Here is a 22,620-nt window from a genome sequence, read left to right on the forward strand (position 1 = left end):
AATAAATGACTGTGGTATTAAAGCACATTTTACAGCATCATCCTGAGTGCTGCTTCCCTTAATGCTCTGCTTACATGCCATGGAGGGATTTGCTCTGGGACTGCATTAGGATGGAGGGATGGAGCTCATAGGACAGCCCAGGACAATTCTTCCTCTTATCTCTGAACAATTCTTAATATCCCCAAATCTGAGATTTGGAATGCAGGTGTCAGTGCTGGCTTGCTCAGTGGGAAGGGGGTTAGAATTTGAGGCAATCTGTACATATATATATATATATATATAAATAAATAAAGATTGTCTCATGTTTGGACCAGTGCAGAAGAAAAGGTGTCCTTACAGGGGGAAAGAAATGAATAAATTGGAGCTTGGCCTGGCAGCAGAGCTCAAACTGTGCTGAGATGGATCCTCCCAGCCCTGGCTGCCAGGTAATGCAGGGATTGTGTTTTGTATTCAAGCTGCAGATTAAATGAGCTGTCTAAAATCACTGTGACCCTGCATGTTTACTGGGAAAAAAATAAATTCAAACTTCAGCTTGAAGGACTGCTCCAAAATAATTAATTCTCTGGAAAGTTCTAGGCAGAATTTTGGTGTCCAAAGGTAATAAATTTCTTTTCATTCTCATTGTCTCCTGGGGTTAGGGTTTTTTTTTTTGTTGGTTTGGTTTTTGTTTTTTTTCCTAATAGGAAAAGAAAATGCAGACTTCCAGGAATACAGTTCTGAAATTGTGCAAGATATCCATAATTTCACTAATAATTCACCCCATCAGGTAACAGAGACTGAGGCAGCAGAGCTCTTGTAACAAATGACTTCTGGCTCCCAGTTAGTAAATGTTGCTGCCAGTTTCCCTCTGCTCCTCCCCACAGTTAATCCACCTCTGATTGCTGAAATGTTCCCTATAGACAGACAGATTGTTTGGGTTAACTTACAGCATTTACATTCGTTTTTCATTTGTGACTGTTTCAATTAGCAGTGCCATCTATTTCTGAAAGCTTTTTACTTTTAAATAATTAGGGTTTACCCAAGAGGTTAGCACATAAAAAAAAAAAAAAAAAAAAAAAAAAAAAAAAAGTATTTGAAATGCTAATCCACCACCTCAGACAGAACTGTTCCAGCAAGTTTAAAATCCTGTTGCTTGTTAACTGTACCAAAGGACAGGGTGGATTCCATGCAGTGGAAATTCTGGGATAGCTGGGACTGGGCACAGGGATTTAATGAGCACAGTAATGGGCTGAGCATCCCTGCAGAGACCAGACCTAACACACACAGACATAAATATATTTATATTTATATTTATATTTATATTTATATTTATATTTATATTTATATTTATATTTATATTTATATTTATATTTATATTTATATTTATATTTATATTTATATTTAATGCCACAGCAATTGGATTTCTTTTGGAACACATTCCTTTTTTCTAACTACATTCAAATCCAGAAAAGAGGAAGAAATCTCTTGCTTTGGGTGCAAACCATTCCTCATCTCTGGATTTTCTGCTTTTGCTCTTTTTCTTCTCATATTTGATGCACTTGGACCTAAATCATTAGAACACATGCTCAGCCTGAAGAGCTGGGAACACTGAAACTGTGCTGAAATTGGGCAGCTGGTTACAGCATCACTTTGTGCCCAGTGGCTGCTCTGCCTTTTGCCAAAATGGAATTAGGAACCAGCTCCTGGCTCAGACTGGGATGGCAGCAGGGCTGTGGGTTCCCCCTCTCAGCTCCCAAAAAGCCACCAGGACACCCCTGGGAAAGGCTGGGCTGGGGAGAGGTGGAGACACAGCAGTGCCTGGAACTTTCCTGAACCTGAGGAAGTTTTCTTTCCACTCATAGGGAGCAGCCAGGGAGGTTCCATCTCCTGCACTGTTCCTGCAGAGCACAGGGGTTGGTGCCTGTCTCTGGGAGAGAAGGAGTTTATCAATAACTCTATTTTTTGGCAGTCAGGATTTATGTGTGATTGTTATTGGTTTTCTCTCCCTGCAAACAGGTGATGGATGGGGAACCACTCCTAAATTCAAAGGCATGTTGGAGGTTCATGAATACTGCTATCACCCATATTCTGCAGAACCTGGCTGCAAACTCTGCTCTTGGGTACCTAAACAATGACAAAAGCCTCCAGGTGCCTTTTTTCCATGGGACAAGAGAGATTCCTTGGTGGGGTGCCCTGTGCAGACCCAGCTCTGGGGAAGGGGAGGGCTCAGGACTCAGCTGCTCAAAACTGCTCAGCTTTTCACCTGGACACATCCAGCCTCTTTTAAAGGCTTGTTTGGCCAGAGGAAGAGTCTATGCTGCTGTCATCACTCAGAATTATCTGAGTTTATCTCCTCTGCACACCTGGCACACCTGCATCACTTGTTTTTACAGAGTTCCTCACAGCCACTTTGGAAAAGAGGGAGATTTCAGAGGGGCCACTCTGGTTTGGGAGGGGTCTGGGGGGTTCATGATGTGCCTGTGGCACATCTGGTCCAACAGCTGGCTCAGGGTGAGCTGAACACTGGCAGAGGCACTGTCAGAAATAATCAGTGATTCAAGAGAGATGAACTCACAGCATTTCCCAGAGCAGGGAATCATCCCAACAAAAGAAGGAAAAGAGGGGGTGAGGGGCCAGAGGGGCTGCAAGCAGGAGCTTTAGGATTAAAGTGGGCAAAGGAAAGCACAAACTAAATGTGGAGAAATGTTTCCTGCCAAAGCCCTGACTGTAAAACCCCAGTGAGAGCACAAAGCTCCCAGCTGTCTCACTCAGATATTTAAAAACACCCAGAACAGGAAAAATCACTGAAGGCTCTGACCCACTGCCTGTTTCTCAGGTGATTTTCCTCCAGGCTTGTAGAACACACCCCAAAATGTACAGCTGGACATTCTGCAGGGATGCAACAGGTGCTGAAAACTCAGCCACAACTGCACAGCTTTGAAGAGAAGCTGGTGGGAAGAGAGGCCACCCCAAAAAGGTGTTCTGGCCATTCACCTGTGCAGGATGCAAAGCTGGGTGAGCTCAGGAGCTGCTCTGTGCCCTCTGCCCTTCCCTCCCAGTGGAATGGGAGCCCATCCCTCACTCACCTGTGACTTCACCAAGGACACGCTGGAGTTGTCATCTGTGCTCACATCATTCCATTGCACTGCAAGCTAAGTGCCTTAATGTGCCCTGAATTAATTTTCTTGGTGTTAAAGTGCAAACTGGGCTAATAAAAGTGACACATTGACTTTTTCTGGGGAATGATGTTCAGCTTACGCAGAATGGCAGCATAAATGAAAATTAGCCTCAAGACAATGTTAATTACATTTTATCCATTAGTAGGAGGGTAATTGAGCCACTCATTTTCACTGCAAAGAAAACCCTTCTGGCTTCATAAAGGGAAACTATGTGTTTAATGTGCAAATTAAAGTCCAACAATGGAAAAACCCTCAATAGAAAGAAAACCAAGATGCAGGTAATGTATGTCCATATATTGCAATGACCATCTTGGACCTGATCTGTGTTCTTGCCCTCTTGCTGAGCTGGGAGAGACTGCAGAACGAGTGACAGAGCCCAGTCATCTGAAGAATCAGCCAGGAGTTACTGACATGGACATAAAATATCCTGAAAAACTTGATTTAACCAAGAAAACTACACTTATTGCTGATAGTGCTATTGGGACTAACACTGTTCATGAGCAGCAGTTGCAGAAAATGGTCCTTGCTGGTTCTAAAATCTCCCCACCCGTGTCTATTAGATCTGTACATGGCTGAAAAAATGACATTTGCTCATTCTTAGACAGAAAATCCCCCAGAGCACTGAAGGCACCTGGGCACATCTGAGCAATCCCAGGAAATCAGGGAGCACATTCTTTTTCAGGACTGTATCAACAAGTGTTCTGACACCTGTCAGCAGCTGCAGTCACCATCTGACTTTTGGGAAACACAGGATACATTAATAAAAGTATTTTTTTGTTTTCTGGACTGCTGGAAACACTTGGCTGTTTATTTATATTCCATGATATCCTATTGCCTTTGGACCTTCCATGGCTAAATAGCAAGATTTTCAGTTCTGTTATAGAAAATTCTTATTCCTCTTACCTCCAGCTCCTTTTCTGCATGCACATTATCCACCCTGGACCTCAGTGCACTGAGATGAAACATTTCTGTCTGGGATTTTCCAAAAGAAGAGCTGGGAGTTCTGGCAAGATGCAGTGAGATCAGAGTAAGGAGGAGAGCTGCAGGTAAAGTCATCAGCAGCTCGTGCCAGCAGGTTTATCAGTTTATCAGTTTATAGTTTATCAGTTTATCAATGCTCATCAGGACATCAAAAACACCAGGCAGAGGATTTCAGTGCCAGGTAAATACAGCACAGCAGCCAAAATCTGCACATGGCCACAGGCTGGGGAGAGTCTCTGGGATGCTGAGGGACAAGCCAGAGCTGAAATCAGCTTGTCACCTCTGAGGTCAATAAATCAGGGAAGTGCACCCAGGCCTGAAAGCTGCTTGTGCACAAAAGCCACAAGGAAATCCCACAAGTACCAAACCATTTTCATCAGCCAAATCAAGTGTAGGTGGAACAAGATTGAGTTGCAGATAATATTATGGATTATCTGCCCCCTGGGCTCAGTGGAATCCAGATCAGACCCTTGAACTTCCTGACCCCAGGAGCAGCATCTGGGCAGAGTCACAGTGAATTCAGGATTCCTGCTTCTACAAAAGCCAAAAATACATTCCCTTATTCAAAAATAATAATTTTAAAATCAGCCTTTATCATAATATTACTACGAGCATTGAAAAGGATTATCTTATTACAAAAATGAAATTACTTAAATTTACCCTCATTATTGTTTCCCAGGGGAAAAAAAGAGGCTTTTTTTATTTCATTGTGGATGAAGCTGCTATTTGCATTTAAATGAAGACATCTGAAGAAGAGGAGCTAGAAAGTTAGGGTGGTTTTTTTTTTTTCTTTTAGAATGAGATTTCATTTCAGCATTCTATAATGCAAACCCAACTCCACTTTCTGCTTCATTAAACAGTCTGTCACAAGCTGCTTTCCAAAAAACTGTCATGGGGAGTGAGACACTGATTATTCCCAGTTGAGGCTCTGTGAGGCAACAATGCAGTGCTGGTATCCCCTGAATTCCTGACTTCAGCAAACAAATGAGGGATTTCCATACTTGCTGTACAGCATGTTTGGGGTTTTTTTAATTGACTTATCAAAATTGACACACTTAAGCAATCTTCTTTCTTAATGCTCTGATAGAAACAGGCTTGTATCAATGAAATTGGGCAGTTCATAACTCATATGTGGAGAGATGGATGAGGTTTTTTATTCCCTTTTCTCTAAATACACCTGGATTAAACTAACAGGTGACAAATGCCTTTTTTTTCCTTGCCCCCTTTCCCCTCCTCACACTCCCTTTCCCCTTTAGATGTGACTCACAAGGAAATCTCTCACAAGCCAAGGTTGCATTAAAGGTTTTGTGCTTTGCAGACATTCAGGAAAATATTAAATCCTACAGGTTTAGTCCTAGAAACAGTAAATAAGCCAGCAAACCTGCAGACACTTTTGAAGGTTGGTCCATGTTTTCCTGTGGAAGGCCTCTAGCAAGAAATAATATAAATGACACTCCCACATGAAGAAAAATCACCAATTCACTCCTTTAAAGTCATTTTGAAGAACACTTGATGATCTTTTCTACACTGATACCAGGGCAGGAGAAGGGACGTGAACACTTGTGGAACAGGAATGATTCTGTCTCAAGGGGCTCCAGAGGGAGCTGATGTGAGGCTGGTCAGGAAAAGCAGCTCCATGGGCCTGTGACTCACAGCTCTTCTCTGAAACCTTTATTAATAAAGCTTATTTTCATTTCTTTCCAGCCAATTCTGGAAATCAATCCTTTTGTCAAATGCCTTGTGAACAGGGCAGCTGCAAGTAATTCTGCAATCACAAAGAACTGCAGCACACAGTGCTGTGCTCCTCTTCTGCCATAAATAATTCCATTTGCTCAGTGGTGGGGACTGCAACAAACACAAGGTGTGAAAGGTTCACTTTGTCTTTTCTCTCCAAGAGGCAGGGAATGGATGTGGAAAGAGAATCAGGCAGAAATAAATAGAAACAGCAGAAGAAAAGTTGTTCTTTGGCCACAGAGAGATCAGTCTTTCCTTAAATAAAACCAATCAGAGCCCATTAACAGAGTTTTCTGTCACTGCCTTCAGGGCACAGTGACAGGTAAAATGTTCCCTTCAGGTGCAGCTGGACCAGCATTTGTTTTCCACAGGGGTTTTTCACAGGCTGACATCTGAAGTTATTTGTCAAATACCTGCAGCCCAAAGCAAAGCTGCTGCTCAGGGTCACCAGCCTGGTCCAAGCCCCCACAGCACCCACACTGCTCCTCAGTGCTGCTGAGCATTAGGAGCTTTAAAACAGGAAACAAGTTAAATTCCTTCTTGGAGCTGTTTGTCCATGGAGCAACTCTTGATTGAATCCATTTAGGATAAAAAGGAAAGAATGAGAGGAGATAAGAGTTCACCTGCAGGTATTTCTAAATGTCACCCTGCTAACAGAATATTCTGCAGCTGCTTCCCTTCCCTTTCCCTTCCTCCCACCCCACATCCCTTCTGTGCATCAATTACCATCACTGAAGGAATTTTACAAACACCCATTTTCCAGTGGGAGCAGTGACTTTTGAAAGGGCTGGGCATCCTTTCCTCTGTCAGGGGTGCTGCAAAGCACAGAAAGTTTACCAGGGAGGGTTCACAGGTGATGCTCACAAAGATGAAATTAAACTCCAAGCAGGAGGCTGGGAAAGCTTCCCAGCAGAGGGAGGACAGGTATGGAGGTGAGACAATTAGTGGGCTCAGTTTCAGAGCATCCAAATTCTTCTCCCATTTTCAGGCTCTGTGAAATTCCTGCTGGAGGGATGCAGACTGTTTGACAAAGGTTGTTTGAGTGAGACCTGCTTCAGAAGAGAGGAACCAGCCCCCAGGGTGTCCTGGCACAAGGGAACAGGGCAGGCACAGAACTCAGCTGTGCCAGAGTTACTCAGGCACATGGAGAGAGCCAGGTGAGAGGAGAAATGCCAAAAGCAGTCCCTTCTCCTGGCTCTGTACCCAGATGTGCTCCCCAGATGTGCTGCTCTCAGTGCTTCTCTCTGCCATGTTCTAACTTGTGTCATTGGTCATGCCCAGAACCTGTGACAGCCAAACTCCAAGGTGCTTTCCCAGAGACAGCAAATGCTTTTTTTACACCATTAAATCCCCACCTGCAATCTGGGTTTTAAATGCCATAGCATTGTTGTGGCTACATATCAATGCCCTGGGTGTTTTTAGAACAAATTTCTCAGCCTGTCCAGTGTGGGGATGAGGCTGACACTGCTCAGCAGCACAGACAGCAGATCCCAGAGCAGCTCTTCCAGCAGAGCTCTGAACCTGCAGCTGCTCAAGCCAGTCCCCAAAGGAGAGCTGTGGATTCCTGGATTCCAGCTGCAGTACAGATCTGTTCTTCCCTGCTCCTGTTTAGGACAAAATTAGGTGTATATTTTACATATTTTTACATATGTTCAGCTTTTTACCTCTCTGTTTTAAATGTTGAAGTGCTTTGTTTTCCCCCCTCATGTCTAAGCTTTTCACTTTTTTTAGTGGTTCCTGTTATCACCTTATCAGCAAGGAGCTCTATACATATATTAGACTGTACCCAGTTCTGACAAGGAAACTTAACTCCATTTTCTGATGTCTTTTTAAGATCAAAGAGAAAATACACATGTGAAAACAACACACCTTCGTTCCACTGAAATGGAGAATTATTTTTAAATTCAAAGCTGGTTTGCCTCACAAGTATTACAATCAGAATTTGGATTTTTTACCCTGAACTACAATGAAAAATCTCATCACTGTAGTGTATTGCCTTTCTTTATGAAAATACATGTGGGTCTGATATTTCTAGATAACTTAACAATTATTTGGTTTTACCAGTTGGAACATTTGAAATTCCAGCAAGTAATTTTCAAATTGTCAGGGCTGATTTTCAGGCCAGGTGTGGAGTGGTTTCAATATCAATGTTCCCTCTGTTTGGAGCTGATGGGTTCAGGAAATAGAAGTTTAGCATTGCAGGAAAAAGTCACTTTGAACTGTAACTACTGTGTCTCCAGGGGAGTAATTTTGCAGAATCCCACTCCAGGGTAGTGATTCTGTTATTTTATGATAGAACTACCAGTAAGTGGTATAAAAAAGAACCAGGCTTTTTTTATTTAACATTTACATTCCTTACATGCCTATAATTTAGTCTCTTTAAATGTCAGGCTTTTTAAAATGAGCACTTTCCACATTTTGATGTTGTTGGGTATTTTTTTTGTATTCTCCTCACAATTAGAAATGAGATCACTGGTTATAAAACAACATTAGGTATTCCAAACTCTCAGCTGTAGAGATTTCCTGTTTCACTTTTTCCTCATCTTTTCTTTGAAGGTCACAGGAGGCAGATGTGACAATCAGCCCCAGAGGTGACACTCAACATCTGCCACTTGTGATCCTGGTCACTGCCCACCCCACTGTCCCTGAGCACATCCCACATGGAAAAGGAATTCTGAAAATTCCTGGAAGAAGGAAAGAAAGAAGGAAAATTGGCTGGAAGAAGGATGGGAAAAGACAGGCAATAATTCTCTTAATTGACTACTCTTCTTACTACTTGTAATCTAGAGGAAATCGAATTAATTCTACATGAAGAACCACTATTCTGTGGTGAAGTGTAATTCCTGATCTCTGGGGCTTCAGCTTACCAGTTGTCAAATTATCCAATTACACACTTGTTAAAATCCATTTTGGGGAGATTTTCATGGCTCCTAAACAACTGATTTCAAAATCTTAAATCCCCAGAAGAAAAAAAAGGAAAGAAAGAGAAAAAAAAAATGAAGCCCCCAGCCCCCAAATGGTAGCTCAGAATTAGGAAAGACATGTAAAAATAATGTCAAGCCACAGGAGAATGGAACTGGGAGCAACAGGAGAAATGGGGATGGGTGTTTTCAAGAAAGGTGCCTCAAAATCAGAACTGGTGGGAGCTGAGACATGACTGGGAGAATGGAAACTCTGTTTTATGACATTCCAAGTCCTTGACCTGTCTAATTTCAGGAAGCAATAGGATATATTTCTGAAAAGAAAATGGTTGCTGGCAATATCACAATGATCCAAAGGTTTCTCACTTTGTTAGGAGTAGGTTTCATCTGTGATTCACTAATCATTTTGATTTAGAAAGGCTCCTTTTCAGCACTGGGTAACATTTTAATTAAATATTTGAAAACTTGCCGAGTACTGTAATTGCAATTTAAAAGCTATGAATTAGGAAGGTAAAAGCTTTTATCTACTCTCCAGACATCTCTTTCTTTTTTCATAAAGCTGTCAGGGGAAGTCTTTAGGAATATTCCTCATTGCATGTGACTAGGACAGAGGCTGATGAGATCCTGCATTTCCCAGGCAGAACTCAGGCTGGCCCCAGTTAAAAACAGATCCCTGAATCAATCCACATCCTCACAGGGGGCAGATCCACCCTGCAGAAAAGCACAGATTTCCCCCAAAAGACTGCCAGGATGGATTTCCCATTCCATTTCCCATTTCCCATTCCAGCCCACTGGGAATTCTGCCTGCACAAGCAGCCTGTACCAGAACAGGAGCTGTTCCAGGCTGGGGTTTCTCCTTTGCCCCCAGATCACCCAGAGGGACATGAGGTGGTTCAAACCCTGGTTTTCTCTGAAGCAGCTGAAGAGAGATTGCTGGAGATGGTTTTCTCTTTTTCCAGGGATTGTTTATTATATTTTATCTCAGGGACTTTTTGCCTGGCCAGCAGGGTCTGCTCAGCCTGGCATCCATGGTGGAATCTGCCTGGGCTTATTTTAGATAGTTTGTGCCACATATTACATGTTTACAAAATGTTCCCAATACAATTTTATTAAATGTTCCAGCCCTGACCCCATCCAATCCAAGAGTGCCAACGTGTCACCCAGCATGGATGACATGGAGAAGAAGGAGGAAAAGGTGCCCACCCCCCAAATTCTCCATCTTGGCCACGTGTCCCTTATCATAAACATTCAAAAAAACCTATTTATCTATGTACTAACAATCTAATTTACACTTCACTAATTTTGGTAGCTTGTTTCCATTCTCCTTGTGCTGACAACTTCCCCCAGGGGTTAGAATTCAGCACCTGTGACACCAGGGTCTCACTCAGAGTTTTTGAGACCCTCACCAGGGGGATTTTGAGACCCCCAAGGGGGCCAGGGGTAGCCCTGGGCTCCCAGAAGGAGCAGCACTATTTAACAATTAAATGTGACAACTACAGGTATTTATCAGGCACTCATACCCTGGCTATTTATAAAATCCATCAGTGACAGCCACTGCCATGCTGAGCCCTGTAATTATCAGAAATAATTTTAATACAAACAAAAAAGTTTCCTTTATAATAAATAGCCTTTTTACTGCCACAGTTGGTTTTATTTATTTACCTGGTCTACTTATACAGCTTCCCATGCTCATGGCAAGTAGAACAGTGACTTCCTGTCAACATGTTTGTTAAAGTTTTAAAAGGAACATCAGGAGCAGGATGAAACAATGAATTATCTAGAAGGAATAATGTTAAATTGGTGTTGAGGGTTTGGGTACAATTATTGAATATGACTGCCAGAAATAGGACTTCTCAGAAGCCAAAATGTGTCTGATGGCTCTGAGGACAAGAGCACATTCCTTGGCAAGAGGAGAAATTACATCACGCAATATTTTCATCGTGCTTATTTCTAAATGGAAGAGAATTTTTTTAATTTTACTTTAAATTTGCAAATTACTAGCAGCTTTTCAAGGACTCCAGGGAAAACTGAATTATCAAAGCAATCAAAGTTGGACTCCTGCAAAGGGCTGCAGCTGAGTGATCATTTCCTCAGCACCAAGTGAAGCATGACAGAGATCTGGAGGTTTGTGACACCCTGGGGTTCCCCCCCTGGCCCTGCAGAAAGGTTGAGCCATTCCCAGGTGTGACTGACCCAGGGATTTATCTCTGCCTTGCCTCTCCCACACCTGCTGCCTTGCAAATGCCATCTCCTGAGCCCCTGGAGCACAGCTCTGTGCTGCTCAAAATGGGCTTTTCCTCATCCTTAATGGAAATTAAGAGAGTGAGCTGATTGGGAACTACTGCCAGCAGAATCTATTTTTGCTCTCTTTGGCTGCATTTTGCCACTATATCACTTGATAATAAAGCAATCACGGGCTGTGATCACCTGAGCACAACTGAGGGTTTGTGCCTCCACTGGGGAAGAAAAGCTTTTATCTTCCCAATGATGTATGGAGAAAAGAGAAACCCCAACATCTCAGATTACCTAAATCTGACCCTCAACAGCCCAGGGCCCAGCTGACAGCAGAGCTGGAGCTGATGCCCCAGCCCAGAATATTCTGTGAAATATTCCCTCCCAACAGCTGCAGGGCTCAGCAGGAGGAGCAGCCATGCACAGGGTGACACAGCCCCACTTTCAGCTCTGGCACACACCAGCCACCACAAGAGGAAAATGAGCTTTTGGTGAAATAAACAATCACAACATCTGAGCAGTTTGGAAGTTGGTAAATATAAACAAGAGCAGCTTTTCTGTGACTCTGCAAGTGAAGAAAACACCTTCAGTCCCCAGTAATGGCATCATTAACTTGCAAACATCCAGGTTACATTTTTTTAAATGCTCTGAGATTGATTTTTGGTTTTCCTTCAGCACTAAATAATATTGTGTCAATATTGCCTAAGAACAGAAATGAGGCACAGCCAGACCTACCCAAGGGCTCCATCCCTAGAAACAAAGGAAGGGGAGAGGGAGAGAAGAGGAAATGCACATTCTGTGCTCCCCAGCTAATTAGAAGTCACTCAGAGCTCATGCCATTCCTCTCCTTTGCCCCTCTCAAATGGATATGGAGAGCTCAGAATCTGGAGGTGTCACTCAGGAGTGTGGAGCATCCCTGCTGCAGTCAGAGCTGAGCCCCAGTGAGTGCCCAGCACACCCTGTGCTGCACCCAGAGGGGTTCTGAGCCATGGGAGGGCAGGGACTCGGCCTCTGCCTCCAAAATTCAGTGTACAGGCAAAGAGCAGGGCTTGCCCCCCAAGGGAGGCTCTGCCCTCCCCTCTCAAGGGGTTTCTTCTGTCCCTCCCTCCCCTCTCAGCTGATCCTTTGCACCCGCCACATGCTGGAGCTGTGGAGCCCTAAAATACTAAAAACCTGCAGAATCCAAGCAAGTCCTTACCATAGCCAAAGGGAGAACTCCTACCAGGTCCTTCTGGCTGACGTAGATCTTGGAGATTCCCAGGTCAGACGTGGTGTCTCCAGGATATTCCACCTGCCAGGTGATGAGCTGGGTCTCAGGCAGGTCACTCAGGTCCTCAATTTCAAAATCAATCTGCATGATTTCAGAGGGACCCTCCACACTGCAGCAAAGGAAGGAAAAATGTTCATTCACATCACTGATAAGCCAGGAATAAAATTGCTTTTATATTAATAAAACCTTGGATTAAGGCTCCTTCAAAGAGAGGATTTGGTGGGATGATGGTTTCAATAATGAATTCATCATTTGCACTTGTCTCAAGATTTCAGGGTATTTCCCACCAATTCAAGTGGCTCAGCAGCACTTTGAGACATGGATCACTGTGCATGCTCCATTTCATGGGGGAAGAAACACCCCAGATCAAAGGGAAAAGAGGCTGAACCCACAGCCCAGCCTGACCCCCAGCCCTCCCTTGAACAAGCACATTTTGCATTCCCTGCCTGGTAAAGCAGCACAGGAACAAATCCAAAGGGAATCCCTCCCTGAAAGGAAAACCACTGCATCAGGAGCATTGTCTGTTTGTTAAACACAGGCAGGGAAGAAGGTCAGAGCCCAGGATGGGGTCCATGAACAAGGGCAGCAGGGAGTAGAGGACAGGAAAAGTCAGGATTAATTTTTGGCTGTGCTGCTGCCTCGCTGTGAGTGTCAGTGGGAAGCTCCTGTTGTCCTTTGCTAAACCAGGAATTACAGATAATGGAGCTGCTTGTGAGAGTTACAAACCTGGAGCAAAGCCCCACTGGGGGAGACTGGGGCAGCTTCCCAAACTTTAGGGACTGTCCTTCCTTGTCCCACCTTTGTGTCACAGCATCCCATACAGCAGAATGCAAAGACTGGAGAGGGGCTGATGCAATTCCTGTGAGGTTTGTTATAAAACAAATCTGCATGGGAAGGCAGTGAGGGTCCCTGTGTGTCCTGGCAAGGTGAGCTGCTTAGGCCACTGGAGAGAGACAAGAAATGACTCAGTTTCCTGGAAAGCTGCAGAGGAATGTGGAATTCCATAGCAGGGCACAAATCCCAGGGACACTGGGAGTGCTTTTAGTCCTGGAGCACTGAGAGCTGAACCAGCTTCAGTTTGTGGGGAGGGGAAGGAAAGAGCAGAATTTCTTTCAGTCCTCAAGGAGAGAAGAGTGGCACAGCCCTGGAGTGTCACAAGCCATTTCTGCTGCAGAGTGCAACTGGGAAAAAGGAACATTTCAGCAACTGATTGGAGGATCCCAAATGCACCCAAACCCCAGCAGGTGTCCCAACTGATGTGGGAAAAGTGCTAAAATTAAAGATGCACTTTCATGAAGAGCAGTTATGACAAAAAGCCCCAGTTTGGGACTGTTCTGGCTGCACTCAGAGCTTTGCCCAGTGCTCTTCTTGAAGAGGCTGATCTGATCATCCTCAAGGTTTGCATTCCAGTGGATGCACTGTGCTCTGTCTCTCCTGGATGGAATTTAAAGCCAGCCTCTCTGCTTCCAAAATGGAACACATTGTGCTCAATTTCTCATTTCTTCATGCCATGAGAAAACAGAGCACAGTTTCTAAACCAGCCCTGGATGCAGTCTCATTTCATGCTGACCTAGGTGGGATCAGAAGCTGCTTTATGCAGCTGTGACTATTGAATCTCAGTTACCTTAATTGTGTGAGCAGAACAGGCAGTGCATTGCCTATAAACCCCTGGCAGAGAGCCTGATTTGTGCAGTGAGCTCAGCCCAGCTCCTGTGTTTAAAGAGCTAATTGAATCTTCACACAGTGAACCTTGGTTCTGTTTTTCTCTCTGCATTAGTGCCTGATGCTCCCTGTGCTGTCCCAGGGACAGGGGGGCACTGAGGGCACCTGCCAGACCTTGCAACACCCAAAAAAAGGCAAAGCCCTGCAGCTTTTCCATGCTGGAGATGAGGAGAAAAGCAGTGATTAGACAGAGTGAAACAAAGGAGAGGGAGGAAGGAAAGGATGGGGAGGGAGAAGGGGAGCACACTGATGAACAGCAGCTCCCACTGGCACAGCTACAGCAACCCCAAAGGCACAGAAATGGTTTTTAGGCTCTCCTTCAAAACAGGTGTTTGAATGAAGTATTTCTTGTAGCAAAATCCCCACACCTTGCTAGTAGCTACCAAATGTGGTTTTGATGGAAATCATTTGAATTAGTTCCTCTTAAAAATGCTGAGCACCTCCAAGAGAGAACACAGCACAAACATCAGTGAGAATCTCATCCCTGCTACTACAGATGTACTTAAAAATGTGGAAGTATTGCATGACCTATGATCAGAGCCAGACTGACAGCACCAGGTCACTCTGTTCAATTCCTTTGCTCATCACTGTCAGTCCTGCCACGTGCAAATCCATGGATCTGCTTCCCAGCCTGCACTCTTCCTAAGCTGAATCAGCAACTCAAATTTCAAAACAGAAATAAGGCAGAAAGTTACCTTTCAGAAAATCCAGCTAAAAAACATAGAGAAATTTGCACAGATAATATTCACTGGTGGAGCTCAGCCACATAAAAATCTTTGTGGCTTTTCTGTTAAGGTCAGGGCTGCTTGTTACAATGAGGATATTTCTCCTGGGTTAGTCAGGCCCTGCTCCTTGATGCAGTCCCATCCTCCTGAAGGTGCACATCACATCACAGTGTGGGATGGACAAACCAGAGGGTCACAACAGCAATCCAGGCTGGGCTGGGGGGTGGCTGAAGTGAAACAGCTCTTGGTGCTGATTTAAAGTCAGATTGGTGCTGATTTAAAGCCAGATTGGTGCTGATTTAAACTCAGAATGGTGCTGATTTAAAGTCAGATCCCTCACCTGGGGGTTGCTGTCTATAACCTGCAGTGAGCTCAGGGTGGTGCCAATAAACTCCTGGTGAGCAGAGCCCTGCTGGGCTCTGTGCCTGCACACACATCTTTACAGCATCTCAGCCCAGGCTGGAGACAAGGATGGCTCAATAAACCCAAAATTCATTGCAATGGAGCAGTCAGGTCTTTCCTTCTGCCAGCCAGGACAGCACAGACAGGTTTGTTCTGTGTTTCTTCACCTGCCTGCTATTCCCTAACGAGAGATCAAGCAGCTCTTACAAATTGCCAGCAATGGGAGCTCTGTGCTGTCTCTAGGGGAGAATTTCCTGCCTCCACATCCTGCACCTGCTGCTTCTGACACAGGCAAAATATTCTACACCAAAAATCTCTGCAGCTTCAGCCTGGGGCTGGCTGAGAGGAGCTGTGCCTTGGCCATGCTGACAGCTCTGCTGTGACACCCCATCTCTTCAGAGACACCACTGGCACAGCTGGAAGGAGAGGGGATGCAGGGCAGCCCCTGGGTCAGACCAGGATCCCCCCTGACCTGTCCAGCTGTGCTGCCAGCTGTGCCCTGTGTGATGCTGCCAACACCAGAATCCTCCTGCAGCTCCCCAGAGCATCCCTGCAATGTCCTCACAGCAAAAGCTGCAGAATTCCACAGCTCCAGCAGGCTGGGATGGCAGGAGCTGCCCAAAACCATCAATATGCAAATGGGTGGATCAGAGGAAAGTTAATGACAGAGCCTGGGGGAGAGGAGAGGTAATTTCATTCTCTTGCACCTCCACAAACCTGCCCAGCACCACAAGGGTCTGGCCCAAAATCCTGCACAGGAGGTGGAGCAGCAGAGCCCAGAAACGACAGAAATGCTCCCAGGAAAAATGGGAAAAGTTTCCAGCAGGAGGGGAGAGGGGCAGCAGCACACTGAGCCCAGGGGGGGGTTGTGAAAACCATCACTCCTGTGTCACAGCAGAGAAAATTAAACTGAAAATGACTTTGCCATAAAAAGAGGGGATGAGATGATTTATGCACCACAAAGTGGGGAAAGGTGGCACTGCAGGAAAAAGGGAATTTTTGGGGTAAAAGTGTTGCCACACAGACAAAACCACCAGGTTTCCTTCCCTGTGTGGGAGGAAACATCAGCCCAGAGCAGGTGTAGGATAAATGCCTGAAAAGCACAAGAATTGCCAGCAAAGCTCTGTACTTAAAAAAACCCAACATCTCATTTCTGATACAGATGCTGTTTAAAACAAGAAATCTTTTCCCATGGTACTTTCCCTGCAATGTAAACAATTCCACTGAAGGATTTCACAAACCTTCTCTGCTCTGGAATTCTGAGCCATCACTCCTGCTAGCACCAGTGCTTGTTTCCTACCCAAAAATGGGGAGGAGGAAAGGAAACCCAAGGATCACTAGAGAACCAGCCCTTCCTTCAGAATATTTGATTTTTGGGACCCTTTTCCCTTCTCTCCCCAACCCCAGAGCTCCCCTAGAGCACAAGGACATTGAATTTACCCTCCCCTAGAGCAGCAGATCCCCAGCAGTGCCAAAGTTTTTTTATTTAAATTAGATTTTATCCATATTTTTGCAGCGCTGCTGGGAACATACAGCCCAGTACCAAACTGTCTTCACACCTAAACAGATTTTGGGTGGGGGGAAAAAAGGAGGAGGAAACTAGAAGATATTAAGAGAAATCACTGCAAAATCTCTTGTACCAGAAGGAATATATTTATGTGTGTATATATATACATATACATATATATATATATACACATACACACACATATACATATATATACATATATACCTATACATATACCTATACATATATATACATATACATATATATATATATATATGTGTGTGTGTGTGTGTGTGTGTATATATATATATATTTTTTTTTTTTTTTTCATCTGTATTTAAAGTAGTCAGGAGAAAATCCTGATAATCTTTCAAGTTTATCTTCACCAAGAAAAGATTGTCTGTCTAGTCTTTAAGAAATATCCCCAGCTGAGGTCTGAGGAGGGAGAATCCTTCCCCTTGTGAGGTTTGGTTGTTTTTAGACAATTTGCCATTTGCATTCCTCCCCACGCTGACAGACACAGATCACATCACTCCTGGCAATGCCAGCCCTGCTCTGTGCCCTTCTGGCAGCACCCCTGGCACTGCTAATATTTCTAATAAGAAACAAATGTGGCATAAGAAAGAATAGATAAGGAATAAATAAAGAAATAAGAAGTAAATATGGAATAAGAAATGATAAGGAATAAATAAAGAAATAAGAAATAAATGGGGAATAAGAAAGAATGAATAGAGAATGAACTAAAGAAATAAATAAGAAATGAGAAATAAATACGGAATAAGAAAGAATAAATAAATAATAAATAATAAATAAATAAAAATTAAGAAATACATATGGAATAAGAAATAATAAAGAATAAATAAATAGGAAATAATTATTGAATAAGAAATAGTAAAGAATAAAGAAATAAATAAAGAATAAAATAAATAAATCAATAGGAAATAAATATGGAATAAGAAATCATAAAGAAATAAGAAATAAATAAATAAGAAATAATTAGGGGATAAGAAATACTAAAGAATAAATAAATAAATAAGAAATAATAAATAAATATGGAATAAGAAATACTAAAGAATAAATAAATAAATATGGAATAAAGGGAGAGGCCGTGGGGCATTTGCTGTGGGGTCTCTCCATGTTTTGGAGGTCCCAGCCTCCTTTTTAGCCCAATTCCCTGCACATTTCCCTTTCCCCCCTGGCTGAATGAGAGTCCCCAAACACCCAGCACTGCCCCCCTTCCTTTCTCCTGGTGCAGTTTCTGCCTCTCCCACCTCCCTGTCTCTGGTTTTATTTTCCAGCAGACCCAGAGCTGGTTTGTGCACACAAACCTCCCATTCCTCCCCCAGCCCTGCAACCCTCCCCTGGCTCTTTGTCTCAGGGTTTGTTTTAGACACAAATCCCTCAGCAGCAACACTCTGGGTGTCCTGATCAGGTGGGAAAAACTGAGAAAATTCATCTTCTCCTGGCCCTGCCATGAAGCAGCAGCTCACAGCCCTCCCAGCCCTCTCACAGGCAGGGACATTTCTGATTTTAATGAGCCAAATTGGCTTTTCCCTCTGCTTTCCAAGCTGGAGTGCAATCCATGGATATTTCTCACCTTGTTTTTGGAGAAAACTTTAATCCTGGCAAACAACTGCAGACTTTCCATGGACTATTTTATTCCTACAATGGTACTTAAGGTGAAAAAAATCAAATACTGGAGGAATTTCCATGGAACAGGAGCTCAGCCAAGGGCTGCAGGATCCCCAGCCCCACCTGGGCAATTATTAAAAATAACATGTCTGAGTTTCCCCCAAGAGCTGGAATTTCATTAATTTCAAATCCAACCTGATGGTGCCACACCTGCCCAGGTGCTGCCAGCCACACAAACAATAAAAAGTGAAATATTGCAGAGGAGAAAGTGAGATTTGGGGCCCAGCCCTTCCTAAGGTCAGAGAGGGAATTTAAACCCAATTCTAAACCTGGAGCCCAGTTCTGCAGCAAAGTTCATTATTCACCATTGAGAGATCAAGAGGGGATGCACACTGCACCACATTACAATTTGATTTTATCCATTGTCATCTTACCATTAAAAATTCAGGATGGGTAGGCTGAAAAGTTCATTTTTCTATGGGAATAACTGTATGAAGTGAAAAATCACCAAGAAATGAGTCTGCTAATCATGTAACAGAGTTATTTTAAAAAAAATTGATCCATCTCTCTGGAGCTTGACACCACTGGTGTTGGTTGAGAAATATTTGCTGAATTATTTATTTGAATTTTTTTTTTGGCTATTGTCAAAAAAATTATTGACTATACGATTTTCCAGCTGTTGATAGCACTTTTCCCAAATAACTCAGAAGTGAGCAAAAATTAGCAAATGTCTTAATATAAATTTCAAATGGCAGGCACAGGTGCTCACAGAGAACTGGGGCAGCTTCTGCAGGAGCCAGTGAGGATCAGAGCACACCTGGGCAGGTGGGGATGGGTGTGTAAACAAGGGGAAAAATAGGGGAAAAAATCCACAATTTAGGGGTAGGAGGCAGGTGTAAAGGGATTAGCTGGGTGTGTTAACAAGGGGAAAAAGGGGAAAAATAGGGAAAATAAAGCACAATTTATGGGTAGAAAGGCAGGTGTAAAGAGTTCAGCCAGTTGTGTTAACAAGGGGAAAAAGGGAAAATAAAGCACAATTTATGGGTAGGAAAGGCAGGTGCAAAGGGATTAGCTGGTTGTATTAACATGGGCAAAAATAGGGAAAATAATCCACAATTTATGGGGTAAAGGGATTAGCCAGTTGTGTTAACAACGGGAAAAAGGGAAATAAAGCACAATTTAGAGGTAGGACAGGCAGATGTAAAGGGTTCAGCCAGTTGTGTTAACAAGGGGAAAAAGTGAAAATAAAGCACAATTTAGGAAAAAAAACAACCTTCAGATGTTTAATTCCCATTACAATGCTGACACCATCAGAGGCTCCTGCAAATGGAAGAGTTTCTCTGCACAAACATCTCTGATGTGAGGAATGAGACCAGGATCTTCCTGCTAAGGAACTCCAGAGCCAGCACTGCAAATATTTGCTGCTGAGGAATCCCAGCACACAAAGTCATGAGATGGATTTTAAACCCCATTCCCTGGGAGGCTTTTCCAGCTGATTATCCCAGGGGCTGGAGCAGCCAGAGGAGCCCCTGTGCCAGGCTGGGAGAATGGGAATGCAGCTCCTCCTTTGCAGGGGAAATCTGAATAACTCTGCAGAGCTCTGGAGACAGGCAATGGCTGATAACAGCTCCTTCATCCCCTCCAACTCCTGTGTCCTCCAACCAGCTGCAGCCAAACAGCTTCACCCCAGCACAGCTGTAAACAAAACCATTCCTGCAGATCCACCAAAGTGGCTGTGGAATATTCACTGATCTGAGCAGGCAGCCTGAGCAACGGGGCTTTTCAGCTGCCCCTTGGATTTCTGCACACGGATTCCAAGAGCTCTGCTAGTCAGGAGGTTTGGAGTAAGTTCCCCATCCATTTGGCTTGCTTGCAGGTATTTTAAGCACACATTTTTGGTGATTTGGTGTCCCAATCCTGGAGGATTTTCTCTGCAGTGAAAGAAGAGCAGTGTCTGTATTTGCACAGCTCCCATGTTAGCCTTGCAAAGAAAGGGAGTTTACATTCAATTAAGTCATTAAAGACTCCTAATTGGGCTAAGACACTCTGGGGCAGTAGCAGTAGGAGTGCAAAGCAAAGGAGAGTGAGTATTTCAAGCAGTCCAAGGTTTAGGTGTGTGCTCTGAAATGTCACTGGAGCAGAAATTGATCCTCCCTTGCTGCTTCTCCCCCTTATGTGAATGATTTATGAACCTGCTGAAACCATTAATGATTGCCAACATTCCTGAATTCATAATTACAACAATTAGGGTGTCTCTTCCCTGCCCCCAGCTCAATAGAATCAATAATTCTTTTGCAAGGGCTGGGTGTGCATCTTCCCCCTGTCAGAGCAGCACTGCTGAGACCAGCCCAGGTTCACCAGTGAATCCCCCAGAATCCTGAGATCAGGCCCTGCAGACTGAGCCCTGAAAGTGCCTCCAAAGCCCAGATCCATCAGCTGGGGTGCACCCAAGGAAGGCTGCGTGCTCTGTGCTCTGTGTGTGTGCTCTGTGTGTGTGCTCTGTGTGTGTGTGTGTGCTCTGTGTGTGTGCTCTGTGTGTGTGCTCTGTGTGTGTGTGTGTGCTCTGTGTGTGTGTGCTCTGTGTGTGTGTGTGTGTGCTCTGTGTGTGTGCTCTGTGTGTGTGTGTGTGTGTGTGTGTGTGTGTGCTCTGTGTGTGTGCTCTGTGTGTGTGGTGTGTGTGTGGTGTGTGTGCTCTGTGTGTGTGCTCTGTGTGTGCTGTGTGTGTGTGTGTGTGTGCTCTGTGTGTGTGTGTGTGTGTGTGTGTGTGCTCTGTGTGTGTGTGTGCTCTGTGTGTGTGCTCTGTGTGTGTGTGTGTGTGTGTGTGCTCTGTGTGTGTGCTCTGTGTGTGCTGTGTGTGTGTGTGTGTGTGCTCTGTGTGTGTGTGTGTGTGTGTGTGTGTGTGTGTGTGTGTGTGTGCTCTGTGTGTGTGCTCTGTGTGTGTGTGTGTGTGTGTGTGTGCTCTGTGTGTGTGCTCTGTGTGTGTGCTCTGTGTGTGTGCTGTGTGTGTGTGTGTGGTGTGTGTGTGCTCTGTGTGTGTGCTCTGTGTGTGTGTGTGTGTGTGTGTGCTCAGGTGTGTGTGTGTGTGTGTGCTCAGGTGTGTGTGTGTGCTCAGGTGTGTGTGTGTGTGTGTGTGTGTGTGTGTGTGTGTGTGTGTGTGTGTGCTCTGTGTGTGTGTGTGCTCTGTGTGTGTGCTCTGTGTGTGTGTGTGTGTGTGTGTGTGTGCTCTGTGTGTGTGTGTGCTCTGTGTGTGTGCTCTGTGTGTGTGTGTGTGTGTGTGTGCTCTGTGTGTGTGCTCTGTGTGTGTGCTCTGTGTGTGTGTGTGTGTGTGTGTGTGTGCTCTGTGTGTGTGCTCTGTGTGTGTGCTCTGTGTGTGTGTGTGTGTGTGTGTGCTCTGTGTGTGTGCTCTGTGTGTGTGCTCTGTGTGTGTGTGTGTGTGTGTGTGTGTGCTCTGTGTGTGTGTGTGCTCTGTGTGTGTGTGTGCTCTGTGTGTGTGCTCTGTGTGTGTGTGTGTGTGTGTGTGCTCTGTGTGTGTGCTCTGTGTGTGTGCTCTGTGTGTGTGTGTGTGTGTGTGTGTGTGCTCTGTGTGTGTGCTCTGTGTGTGTGCTCTGTGTGTGTGCTGTGTGTGTGTGTGTCTGTGTGTGTGCTCTGTGTGTGTGCTCTGTGTGTGTGTGTGTGTGTGTGTGTGTGCTCTGTGTGTGTGCTCTGTGTGTGTGCTCTGTGTGTGTGCTGTGTGTGTGTGTGTCTGTGTGTGTGTGCTGTGCTGTGTGTGTGTGTGTGCTGTGTGTGTGTGTGTGTGTGTGTGTGCTGTGTGTGTGTGTGTCTGTGTGTGTGTGCTGTGCTGTGTGTGTGTGTGTGCTGTGTGTGTGTGTGTGTGTGTGTGTGCTCTGTGTGTGTGCTGTGCGTGTGTGTGTGCTCTGTGTGTGTGTGTGCTCTGTGTGTGTGCTGTGCGTGTGTGTGTGCTCTGTGCTCTGTGCTCTGTGTGTGTGTGTGTGTGTGTGTGCTCTCTGCTGTGTGCTCTGTGCTGTGTGTGTGCTCTCTGCTGTGTGCTCTGTGTGTGTGTGTGCTCTGTGCTGTGTGTGTGTGTGTGCTCTCTGCTGTGTGCTCTGTGTGTGTGTGTGCTCTGTGCTGTGTGTGTGTGTGTGTGTGTGTGCTCTCTGCTGTGTGCTCTGTGTGTGTGTGTGTGTGTGTGCTCTGTGCTGTGTGTGCTCTGTGCTCTGTGCTCTGTGTGTGTGTTTGCTCTGTGCTCTGTGCTCTGTGCTGTGCTCTGTGCTCTGTGCCTGCCCCAGCTGCCAGCAGGCTCCTGCCCCTGCCCTGGGATATTTCCTGTGCCCAGGAG

The 22,620-nt window shown here is 44.7% G+C and overlaps 1 protein-coding gene across 1 annotated transcript in view; it reads right to left on the bottom strand.

Moving 5' to 3' along the window:
* LOC306810046 (transmembrane protein 132D-like) overlaps positions 1-22,620 on the bottom strand; it is a 161,757-nt gene that overhangs the window by 47,228 nt on the left and 91,909 nt on the right. The window contains exon 4 of the mRNA XM_079322106.1: positions 12,225-12,405. Coding sequence (XP_079178232.1) covers positions 12,225-12,405 — 181 coding nt within the window. The remainder of the gene's footprint in view (positions 1-12,224; positions 12,406-22,620) is intronic.

This window comes from Erithacus rubecula (genome assembly GCF_903797595.1).
Source record: "Erithacus rubecula genome assembly, chromosome: 19".
NCBI lineage: Eukaryota > Metazoa > Chordata > Aves > Passeriformes > Muscicapidae > Erithacus > Erithacus rubecula.